Source organism: Lasioglossum baleicum, chromosome 7 (assembly GCF_051020765.1).
Source record: "Lasioglossum baleicum chromosome 7, iyLasBale1, whole genome shotgun sequence".
Taxonomy (NCBI): Eukaryota; Metazoa; Arthropoda; class Insecta; order Hymenoptera; family Halictidae; genus Lasioglossum; species Lasioglossum baleicum.
In genome coordinates, this window is record NC_134935.1 from 6,074,769 (window position 1) to 6,087,273 (window position 12,505).

General features: G+C 36.7%; 2 protein-coding genes across 5 annotated transcripts in view; both read left to right on the forward strand.

The window, feature by feature from the left end:
* The first annotated feature begins 59 nt into the window (after positions 1–59).
* Positions 60–4,831, forward strand: Mldr (mitochondrial ribonuclease P catalytic subunit). 4 transcript variants are annotated; one of them, XM_076426819.1, is made up of 5 exons: positions 60–313; positions 1,997–2,872; positions 2,953–3,199; positions 3,317–3,447; positions 3,527–4,831. In XM_076426819.1, exons 1-5 carry the CDS (start codon positions 231–233, stop codon positions 3,888–3,890), a joined length of 1,701 nt encoding a protein of 566 aa, XP_076282934.1. In that variant the 5' UTR covers positions 60–230; the 3' UTR covers positions 3,891–4,831. The 4 variants fall into 4 exon arrangements, with proteins under 4 accessions (XP_076282934.1, XP_076282937.1, XP_076282938.1 ...); XM_076426822.1 differs by lacking the exon at positions 60–313 and adding an exon at positions 327–1,461 and having other exon boundaries at positions 1,861–2,872; positions 3,527–4,828; XM_076426823.1 differs by lacking the exon at positions 60–313 and adding an exon at positions 327–1,461 and having other exon boundaries at positions 1,961–2,872; positions 3,527–4,828.
* A 996-nt stretch (positions 4,832–5,827) lies between these two features.
* The window catches only part of Spri (Src homology 2 domain-containing protein sprint), a 267,117-nt gene continuing 260,439 nt past the window's right edge, over positions 5,828–12,505 (forward strand). Inside the window, exon 1 of the mRNA XM_076426790.1 lies at positions 5,828–6,068. The gene's annotated coding sequence lies outside the window, so the exon portion shown is untranslated. The remainder of the gene's footprint in view (positions 6,069–12,505) is intronic.

The following is a 12,505-nucleotide window of genomic DNA, read 5'->3' on the forward strand; positions in this document are numbered from 1 at the left end:
GGGACGCACGGTCGAAACGGGATGTGGAACCGCTGGAAACGAGACTGAACGATATCTGGTTTTATCAGTTCACTTTATAAGTCGGTTCGGAACCGCTTGTGCACGGCATCGTGGTCAAACGCGAGTCGAACTGTGCACTGTCGTCGCGACAGTGGCATGGCAGCGAACGGCCGAGACCAACGAGAACGTGCGCGTCCAGTTGAGAGAGTGCTAACCATCATGCCCCTGCGATGGATGAAGACATTCAATCCTTCGCTTCGATACGAAGGAGAACTGGATCCGTTCAGAACAAGTTACAATCGGTTCTGAAATTGTTAGGCACTTTAAATAAATAATGTATCATTTCACATTAAATCAACTCACTTTAAACTTGGCTGTACAGTAGACTCACATTTGTGCTCCATAATTATTATTATGAAGTATTCCAAGTCAAAATTTACAAAAAGATTTTAAACGTTTTCTTCCTGCATTGCAACAAACTGGAGTGTAATAGAAATTTATTTTCTGTCTTAATATGTTTGATAGATTGAAAATAACATAACAGTATGTTTAAATACACTTCTAATTCTAATGTTTTTATGACAAAAATTTATAGATAACCATATAAAGAACATAAATAAATCTTCTACAGATCAGTACTGTTACGTAATTAGACGGCGGATCTTTAAGCAAAATAAACATTTTTTCTTCCTGGATTGCAACAACCTGGAGTGAAATAGAAAATAACAACAGTATGTTTAAATTCTTCTAATGGTTTTACTGTTTGAAATTACACCTACTCATTTTTGTCATAAATGCATAAAATCCGCTGTCTAGGAATACATTTGCTTACTATAACTGAGTTAAAATATTTCATTCAGTCTCGTGAAATATTTGAATTTTCCAAAAATCGTAAAACATGTAAAAAAACAACTTATTTAGAATAATTGGCGATACCATTGCGAATTAAATTCCAGATGCTGCATTCGATGCTATTTTGATTTTTGTAACGACCTGGAAAAATATATATGAAATTTAACATTGTCCTCTTTAATTTCGTAGAATTTGATAAGAATTTTAAACATTTACGATGAAGTTTGAATTTGAATTGGAGATGCCAATGATTTATCAATGCTTTCATGATCCGCGTATTAGCGGTATTAGAAGATCGATATGTATACAAAAAAGCCATTGGATGCTTACCTAATGAATTTTGATATTGTTGGGGTTAGCCTAGGATATTAAACATTTACAAGTTTAATCTTCTATTAGTTTCTTCGGATTTTAACAATATTTATCGAGTAAAACGATTACATGCCAACCCCCAAATTTCGCTACCGAGAACTATCGATAAGTAAAAGTAAGTCATCGATAGTTTGCGATAGTGAGAACTATCGATAGTACATCGATAGTCGCTGATAGTCGCTTCCTACTACTACTCCTAAATAGGCTTCCTATGTATGTAATTCAATGTAATTCCTGGTATGTAATTCCTAAATAGTCGTTTATAGTTTATACGCATACATGTGTTCGATTTTAACGTTCGAAACAATAATAGAAAGTATTGAAATACATTTCCGTCATTTTCTGTGAAGATATTGTTCGAAACAATGAATTTATAGTTCTCATATCACTATAAACGAATTAATCGTACTTTCGTTAAAATCGTTATAAACACGTCGATGAAGTATCTTTTAAGGTTAGCAGACAACACATTCGTATGAAATAAACAAACATAAAAAATTCTGTAAGATCTTGGAATCCGTTAAAACAAGAGATCCTTCGAAATTAATTCGTTTATAGCAGTGTTGTCGAAGGAAATTTAGATGACATCGTACTTTCGTTAAAATCGTTATACAAGTTTATGAAATATCTTTTAAGGTTAGGACACAGTGCGTCGCATGAAATAAACGCACGTATAAACTGAAAGATCTTGGAATCCGATAAAATAAGAGATCTTTCGAAATTAATTTGTTGATAGTATTTGTTAAAGGAAATTTTTCCAACACTTTTATAGTGTTGCCGAAGGAAATTTAGATATACACATATATATGGCGTTTCTCAAACAATTTATTTCTCCATACCTCAAACAAACACGAACATTTTCTACAAAATATACTCCACGCAGTGTGTTACTGCATCGTATGAGGAACGAGGTAGTGATGAAGTGCAGAGATACCTATGAGAAATTGTTATCGCAGCCGGATATTTCGGAGGCAGTATGGGAAGAAATAAAGAAAGACATGCTAGACAAAACATATGTGACACCGTTAGCCCTCGACACTTTCATTATAAGCACATGCCAAACGCAAAACTTGATGCATGCAGGAATACAATATTACAAGCTTATAGAAAGCAGTAAGAAACCTTCCATAGTTACTACTGCGGAATATCTACTTTTGTATGGATATAAGAATGGTCCACTCAGTGACGCAGAGAAAGAACATGTTTGGAAAGTGTATAAAGAGATTTCAGAACAGTACACAGTATTAAGCGCAGAGATTGCAAATGCTTGCATTACAGTATTGGCAAAATTGGGCAATGTGGATGAATGTATTAAAGTTATAGAACAATTTGAAAAGTACGAGTCTGTGGAATTCCTTAGAAAGGGATACGATGCTTTTATTATGTGTCTACTAGAGCAAGAGAAGATAGAACTGATGTTCAAATATATGATCATTTCCTTTAAAAAATGTTCGGGACCTACGCCTAAAGTGTATACTAAATATTTAGAATATTGTTTAAAAGATAAACAAGATTTCAACGCCAGAATTGAAAGATTACTTTTATTATGGAGAGAATATGGAATTATACCGCACGAGACATCTGTAAAGGAATTTTCAGTCGCTTGTAATGACCATGGTTGGTCGGCGAAAGCGACTGCTCTATACCGGTATATAATGTTTATCCACATTACTGTATTATGTACTTTATATATGGTATTATTCCAGACACGTTTATCTTTTGTTATAGATCGATGTGTACAAGATGTAAACTGAAAGCATTCGAATCAGATTTAACGATGGAAGAATTTCAGATTTTAAAAGAAAGTATCATGAAGAAACTAATCATAGAGAAAGGTTATCAGATAACTAATCCGAGAGAACAGGCTAATTTTATAAAGTTTATAGAATCAAAGAAACCGTATGATGTTGTTATTGATGCGTTAAATGTTGTATATTCAAGGGTTGCTCAAACTAAGTATCGCTATGTTGATAGTGTAAGTGGTTTCATAGAAAATCATTAACTTTTGTAAATAAGAGCTTCCTGTACTGCTAAGAATTGTGGGGGGGTTTTATAAAACACGTTAATAACACTGAATCTAATAATTTTTCAGTTGATAAACGTTGTTCAACATGTTCACTCGCAAAACAAACGAATTCTTGTAATTGGAAAATCACATATGCTCAAGTATAAGAAACTCGAAAATTTGAAGAATATAGCAGACTTTTATTATGTAGAAAATATGTGAGTATTATGACAATCTACACGTAATAATTTTCATATTCTGATATATTGTGTAACTGATATATTCTGCAAATTTTAGATCAAATGATGATGAATTTACATTGTTTGCAACAGTATCGAGTGGACAAGATACTATATTCATATCTAATGACTTTATGCGTCAGCATAAATTTGCCTTGAACGATTCAAAGGTTTCTATGCTTTTCAAAAGGTGGCAACATTTTCATCAGTATACTTATATTGTAAATAGTCTTGGGGTTAATTTAATACCACTGAGTGGATCCGTTATGGATCGTGACCACTACATAAACTCTGGTGTTCAAAAGACAGGAAGTTATTGGCATATACCATTTCATAATGCTTCTTCTGTTACTACACTAAGAGTGAACCCATCCACCTCTAGAAACTGGTTTTGCTTTAGGATGCCCGAGTCACAAACTTAGAAAACTGTAACAAATATATTTCTATTTCCATACAAAATTCTGCAACTGTATCATTTATTGAGTTTTAGTTTGAAACTCACCTACGAACCGCTTTGCGATGAAAAATTGAGACATTCTAATGTCGGTACCAATATTCTACCCTGATTTTGGAACTTTTATGATTTGAATAGTCTCTACCTAAATAGAACCAGAGACTACATGAGAGTTCTTACATCTAGCATGTCTTACCTTCTAGATACAATATCAACGCAAATTTGAAGTGTGCAGCTATTAGCTCGATATTGTCCTCTATTCGTAAGATTAAGATACTGATGATTTGCCTTTTTACCGACGAGAATCTCTTCAGTGACCTTTTGCACCGACAAGATCACGTCGTCGGTGGCTTAAACCATATTATACAGTAAATCATCTATAAACTTAGAAAGGCTGTACACGATAATAAAAAAAAAATATCCCCTCCACTTTAGTAATCTGATCTCGGTTCGGATATATCGGTGTGAACCACTACTAATGCGACGCGGAGAGTCGCAGTCGTCAGCACAGTTCAAAGGCGTCCTCACAATGTAACACCAATATTTAATCTTTTTTATTATTACTTATTTTTTTATAAAACTTTCATCAATATATTTGTGGCATTTTTCTGATTATTTACGAGTATTTAGTGGTTTAATTGACAATGAACGTTTCGGGCGCAAGGAAGGACAGCGTATGGGAAAGAAAGAGACGCGGGGAGTCGCAGTTGCCGGCACAGTTCAAAGGCCCGCGCGTGGTCTCTCTTTACACGCGCTGTCCTTCTCTACGTTCGGCTAGGCCTTTGAAGCTCAAAAAAATAACTACAAATATTCAATGACACTGTTATTCAAGGGCTAAAAAAATTGGTGGGTATATACTGGAGAATGCTCTGTGTCTGTATTGTACAATAAAAATAATTTATTCATGTAAAATAGAAAATATTGGATATTCATTACAGCAGCAAATGATTCGTGCCGCGTTTCCCATAAGACGCAATGTTAATTCCGGCACGAATTATTTGCTCTTCCTAAACGTTCGTACAGCGCCATTTCATGCAGCGGCAAAACGCTCAAACTACTAGCCAAACGTTACCGACCGAGAACCCGTCGGTAACAGCGCCATCTAGCGGTAGATTCGGAACTAAATTTGGCTAACAGTTTGAGCGTTTGGCCGCTGCATGAAATGGCGCTGTACGGACGTTTAAATAATTCAGGCCGGAATTTGCATTGCGTCTTATGGGGAAAGCGGCACGAATCATTTGCTGCTGCAATGAATATCTTCATTTTTCATCAGTAAATGTAAATATAATGTGTCAGGAAATAAATGATAACCAATTGATTTCTGGCTGCACTGTGAAAGTTTCATCGAAATCGGTTGATGCAGGAGAGAACGACAGGCATTAAAAAATGTAAGAATTCTTATTGTTAGCAGATTGTTAGATATAGACCGAAAATCTGCAATTTTTACCATTTTTAAACGTTTGTAGCTTATTGCAAGGTCGACTAATTTTGACGAAATTTTCAAGATATGTTTAATTCACACAGATCTACAAAACGTATTTTTTAAATTTTCAATATAGGCCCACATAAAAAAGTTATAAAATGCAACTGTTAGTATTTTTTCTACAATTCCGATCAATTGCAATTTTTAAACAAATTTCTTTTCACATCCTGTAGTAAACTAATTGCTTTAGCTTCCCAAGAAAGTTCAAATCGTATAGTACCGTATTAAAAAAGTTATCGTCTTTTTTAGAGCGTCCGAATTGTAACTGTATAGCTCTCATGTGTGCTTCGACTTTGATAGGAGCGCACAGAGGATCTGGTGACAGACTTAGATACTCGATTTCTTTACAAGATGGCAGCACACGTGCAAATCGAGTCCAGGCTCGATAAAATTTGTGTCATACATTCCAGTTCGTGTTTGTCAATGCAACAGGTGTTACAGACTGTTGAGTTCTCGCGTAGATTTTTAATATTTTGCGTTACCGGTTGTTAATTCGTACGTGTTTTCATCCGCGACGGGTACGTCCATCAAATTCGTCTCGATTTTTCGTTCGAACCGGAACGACGTTATGTTTTTCATTGAAATTGCGTGTACTTCGAAAGTGATTTATGAAGCGTGAAACGCACCGTGTTTGCGACAAAGGAATGGTGTGGAACTATCGAGGTAAGGATTATTTATTGTTCATTCAGGATCAGAAATGATCGGCGTATTATTCTCTAACCGTGCTGTTACATTGTTCAATGCGAACAACAAGAGTTATTCACTGTTTAATATCAGGCGGTGACACGTGCGCGAGAGTGCACGATTTACATAACTGTTGTTCTTTAAACGATACTGCCAATGAGACTGCCATCCGTCGCAAAGGAGTCGTGCGTGTTTCGTGTCATTCGATACTACTTTGTGACTCAATGCGAACCGATCAACGAGGACGATTCACACGATAAAACAAGTAACATTACGTACATTTCAGTTCTTTATCGTCGATACCGAATTACTATACCCGACGAATTTCTGACACATTCCTCGTATGACTGATTCTACTTTGATCGAACATTCTCCTTAGCCGGGTTCCAATGTCGATTTTTGCAAGTCTCGCTAGAAATCAAGATTATTATTAACACTAATCGTACCAGGACTGGCCAAATGACCGGTGTTACATTTTTTACTTTATAACTAGACTGCGGACGTCTATGCAATTTGCAATTTTTGTAGACGAATTTTAAGAAAAAGTTGAATATTAAATAAAATCTTATTTCCGTGGTGGTAGCGTTTTTAGGTCTGAAATAAATGAAAGTCGCAGTGAATTCTGTCGAATTTTATATCCCAGAATTTCTTGAACATTTCTAATTCCATTAGAAATTAATAAATGAATTTCTACTGTTGTAAAAATTGCAAGAGATTTCAGAAAATTCATTGTTGTCATTTTTATAAAACAATGTATGGTATTTGCATTTTGTGCTCAGTACGATTAGTGTTAAACGGTCGAATTATAGTCGGTCAATTTCTCAATATACATTCGTATAAGGAATGAAGTTCGTACAGACAGTGACTGAGGGACTTTAATAATGTGTCTAGTGAATTTTGTGCCGCAGTAATGAGCTCCTCCTTCGCTTTAATGCACGTAATGCTGAGGGATCAATTTTTGTATTGAAAGGGCAAGAGAAGTTTCTTTTTTATATCCTTATTGCACCGAAGTAGGTGTCTAAATGATAATAAAACTTTCCCTATGTGCAAATTAAAGCAATATAAAGAATGTACAATGATGTGAACACTAGTCCTTTGGTGATGGAGATTTTTACCTTTTACGAAGAATGTTTTTTCAAATCCTGACAATGAGAATGATTGACAATTTCGTTTGTCTCGCCAACAAGAATACATTTCCATTGAATTGTGCAAATTTATTCAGGCCAAATATTTGTTTCCACGCATTTTAATCTGATTGGAAAAGAATACGCCTAAGATTTCGATTTTGTAGTTCTGCTTTCGCGAGTCTAATGTCGCTGGTTTTTTTGTTCGCCGACAATACGCGGCGGAACTGCGAACGAGTATCGCGGGATCGTAATTAACAATGTCGGCGATTTTTCTAGTCACGGCTAAGTGAATGGCCTGGCATTCATACGCGTCCAGAGGAAACCCGTTTCTATACGTGGGTGGCGCGAAAAAATGCCGGAACCTACGCGAGTTTCACGCATTTGGCGCGTTTCAACGATCGAGCGTCCCGCGGTCTTTATAGGCCGATTCAAAAACTTACCGCGTTGCATCTCCGATGATGACAATAGGATAGATTAGCTTAGGTATCGTTTTAAAAGAACTCTCGCCGGTGAGTTCTATCCTAATATGTTTAATAGGTTGAAAATAATATAATTTTTTGTTTTTATTGCTTCAAATTACGCTTATGACGAACATTACACGGCAACACTTTTCTCCCCGGGCCTCCCGATCAGATCGTTGCTTGATCTTTAGTTGAATATTTCTGTCGATGATTCACGCACTTGCTACCAGATGGTTTTGTACTAACACGGTCGGATTGGGTTTAATAACAGTTTCTATTACTCACTGATCCTTGCTGCGTACTACATACACTTATTTCTCTTTGTCATTTTCTTGACTTTATTGAATGATTTGTCTCTTTCTACTTACTCGAATTTATACATTCTATTCTTGTCTACTGTCCGAAATTTATGTTTCCTTCACTATCACCCCGACATTATTGTTGTTACGGTCGCAAGTGCTCGAACTTTCGTTCGGCCGTCAACGTAACAAGTGATTTCACAAAAAAGTCGCATTATTGCACGGTGTATAGTAGACAAGTTTGTTGAACCGTTCAACGGACAGAGAAAACGTGAACCTACCAGCGACAATAGTGCAATTGTTCTCGCGAATGCAGTATCACGAGATACACGGGTTGCGGAGGCGATAACAGAGATAGGATGGATGTCAACGACTCAGGTAAGTCGGATAAGATTTCTCTTATCCAGATGTGTGTCTACCAGTGTTGACCTCGCCAGTTCACAGATTTATCTGGCCTCTTTTCGAAGGATTTCCTGACAGCCATTTCACTTCATTATTCTAAGTGCTCTTTAACTACAGATAACCAACAAGCACTTGCAAGCTTCCGTAAAATTGACGATCGTAGCAGTTCAATCTTACGACTAGATTTCTGATTTTTATGCAGAATGAAAGTTGTCTGAATTAATCCCAGGATACAGGGACTATACAGTTAGGAGCAAAACCAGAGTTGGGCAAAATGTAATTTCAATTACAATTACAATTACTTGCCAATTACTGTAATTTGGAATTGCAGAAATACAATTACAATTACATGTAATTGTAATTGGAATTGCAATTACTTGACGAATCACTGTAATTGTAATTGTGGTCCGCAATTACAATTACTGGTTGAGCGAAAGTAATTGCAATTCCAATTCCAATTACATGTCATTGGAATTGGAATTGCAGAAATACAATTACAATTACATGTAATTGTAATTGAAGATGTAATTAATTACTCGTGTAATTAATTCCTGCCCAACTCTGAGCAAAACTGATCACACACACACTTGAAATCAGAATAACTTTTTTATGAATGGACCAAACGACTTCAATTTCTCGGTAAGGCTAGAAGAATTAGTTTAATATTTGACATCTAAAAAATACGCGAAAAATAATAGTAAAAATTGATTCTTACAACTTTTTTACCTGTGCCAATAACGAAAATTCAAAAGATGTGTTTGGTCAACTCGTATAAATTATATACGCTCCGAAAATTTCATTGAAATTGGTTAATTGGTTCACGAGTTATAAACGATCAAAAGTGTTTTTTTTACCGAGAATCTTGAAGAATTGAAATTTTTACCACTTTTGATCGTTTGTAACTCGTAAACCGATTAACCAATTTCAATGAAATTTTCGGAGCGTATGTAATTTGCATGAGTTGACCAAACACATCATTTAAATTTTCGTTATTGGCCCAGCTAATAAAGTAGTAAAAATCAATTGTTACTATTGTTTCTCACAATTCCGACCAAATGCATTTTTTAGATGTCATCTACTAAACTAATTCTTCTAGAATTAACAGAGAAATTGAAGTCGTTTGGTCCATTCATAAAAAAGTTATTCTAATCTAAAGTGTGTGTGATCAGTTTTGCTCCTAACTGTATACAGACATCCATTTCTTTTTTTAATAGTTGCAATGAGTTGGAAATTGTGGAACAGCGTCTTTAAATTCTTTAAGCGTGTTCACTATTTCATACTTGATCTACCCAGAATTTTTTGTAAATTCTTCTAATGTTTATACTGTATAAAATGCATAAAATTTACAGTCTAATTATATGTATATAGCTATAGACAACAGCCTTTCGAAGTAGAATTTAAAGGAACTCGTACAAGAACAAAGCGAACCGTTCGCAAGAATAATTTCTCACGAACGTCACGACTCGAAAAAAGGGGAGGAACACGATTGCGCTCTTTGTTAGGAAAATTGCGAAATACGCTACAACAATCCGCTCCCCATTTCCTGGCCATACGTTAGCGTTACTTCCAATTTTTCGACCCGCCCTGTTCCGCCGAATAATTCTCGACGCTATCCGTATCAATTCCCATTCTTCCATTCATTTTAAAGCAATAGTTCGGAAGTTGGAGAGTGGTTCGCTAACGAACCATGGCGAACGTGGCTAGAGGGTGAGCTCATAATGGCAACGTATCGTGAGAGGATAAAACGTGGTTATAAAAGTAAGTGGCTGCTCGATTCACAGCGCGAAGGTAAACCCTTCTTGTATCTTTGATCCAGGATTTTGGTCCAGGCACCACTATGGTGACAAGTACTCTTTCGTATAAAAATTTCGATACCAATGAAACACTTATCTTCACTGAATCATCGCTGATTCGCTTCTAAGAATCCGTAAGTCGAGGATTTACTGTATTTGGAAATTCTTGTTGTTAATTCAACTATCTGCTGAATTTCATCAAGAAAACCAAACTTATCAAACGTCCCAACCTTTGCGACAGTCCCTTATAAATATTGTCGAATATGTGTGCAAAAGGATTTCTTTGAACCCGTAAGTTAACGTAGTTATAGGCGTTTGGAGAAAGTAACTCGACTTAGGTGTTGTAGAAGTTACGGCGAATCCACTCTAGGGATGGAGGTCTATGCCCTGTCTGTGTCTCTCTGAATCGATTTTAGGCGCGTGGTCCACCATAGGCGTTTACCCCATGCAGAAAGCGATGGGAGGATTCCCATCGTCTGCTCTCAGGCGTGTCTCGCGACGAACAATACCGAGAGAAAATGAATTTTTCGAAAGGACGAAGACGACAGCAATGGAACTAGTTAGGTACTTCACTAGCGTACACACAACACTATTTGATGTATCGTTGAAGACAGCGATAACGCGATGATAACAAACCACGTGACAAGCATTTCCGGTAATGCTTTCCGTCTGAAGAACCTATGTGCTCGAAATTATAACTGCGTACACTGTACGTACAGGATGTTTCAAAATTATATATCTGTTACAAAAATGGACAAACTGGTCAAAAGTGTTTTTTATTGCATCCCATCGTGACAATGCAATCGCAAGTTCATGAAGAAAGTATGAAATAGCTCGTACAGCCGAAAGTTCTCAACAAATTTGCCGGGACGAGTGACCTGGCACTCTCCTGAGCATTTCGAACCCTCTGCGAAGCGTCACAAAGTGTTGCGTCGTTCTGAGAAGCAGCATTAAACAAAGAACAATTGAGGGGACGTGATCGCGTAGGCAAAATTTCTCTCTGTCCCTCTCCGTCCTTTAATTTTATGATCGCTCGTAATCGTAACAGTGGCGAATTATTATGGCGGGAATTTCGCGGAGACGCTCTCGCTCACGCGCCACCGGAGTTTTGCGAATGATCCCCGCGTTTATGGCAGTTAGGTTTATTAGTCGGCGTTCTCGCGACGAACTCGGGTCGTTTCTAGCTCTTCTGTTGAACGAGCGGCCCATACCGAGTCGCCATTGAGGGGAGGGAGCGCGAATTCAGGGGGAAACGCTTAGACCATATACAGGGCATTTCACCTAACTTGACCACCTTGAATATCTTTGTTTGTTTTTAAAGATACGTCAAATGTCTGAAGGACAAAGTTGAATGGTAAAATTGGGGCTTATACGATACCAAAAAAATGTTTGTTTTTATGTAATTTTTTTGGTATCGTATGAGTCCCATTTTATCATTCAACTTTGTCCTTTAGACATTTGACGTATCTTTAAAAACAACAAGATACGAGAGCGTATGGGAAATGCTATGAACTATGTCTCCTTCTTTCCCATACGCTCTCCTTCGTTGCGTCGCTTTTGATCGTTCATTATTTTTTCTATGATTTTCTATGATTCTATCATTGAAACAATTGGCTTGTGATAGCTAAAATGTGATATAAATCAGTGTAAATATTCTTGATCCTATTTTGTCTAAATGTCTTGCAAATACTGCATCGAGAGTTGTTCCTGATCTTGTCGTTGCTTCATTAGGATTATTTACCATTTCCAATCTTAATTTATTTCTAAGGGTGGATTTATAGTGGAGCAGCGAGGTGAGCTGTGCGGTGGAAAAAAAAAGAAAAACAAAGAAAATACATATGTACTTTTTCATTAGTATGTGTCGAAATGTTGTCACGAATGTTGGTTTCTTTTCACCGCGCCGCTATCATCGATGCTCGCAGCTCCACTATAAATCCACCCTAAGACTGCAAGAAGTTTTACTTCTGCCGCGCGTGGTTTTCCACGCGTATGTTTTTTTACTTACCTGATACCTGTCAAAATTTTTCAGGTTAGTTTAGAACAAGGATTTGGATAATTGTTCATAAATCTTTCAGTCGAAGCAAAATTCGATGAGAAACTGCATGTGGAAGTAGCTGGAGATTGATTCTATGTTATCCAATTGCAAATGTTCACAAATTAAATCTGGTTAATTATTTATTAACAATTGTTGCGCGGGCTGATTGTTTCGGAAGTTCCCATAATGCGCAAGACAAGGAGGGTCGAACTGTGCGACAAGGACAGACATACATAACATACCACTTCTCCAAAATTTGTTAATAACTAACAATTTAAGCATCAAACCTGCATAAAACT

Excerpts from the sequence above, each read along its gene's own strand:
- Mldr (XM_076426819.1), top strand. The coding sequence starts at position 231 with ATGGATGAAGACATTCAATCCTTCGCTTCGATACGAAGGAGAACTGGA. Across the intron at positions 314-1,996 it reads TTACAATCGGTTCTGAAATT|TGTTGCCGAAGGAAATTTAG; the intron begins GTTAGGCACTTT and ends ACACTTTTATAG. Across the intron at positions 3,448-3,526 it reads TTTTATTATGTAGAAAATAT|ATCAAATGATGATGAATTTA; the intron begins GTGAGTATTATG and ends TGCAAATTTTAG.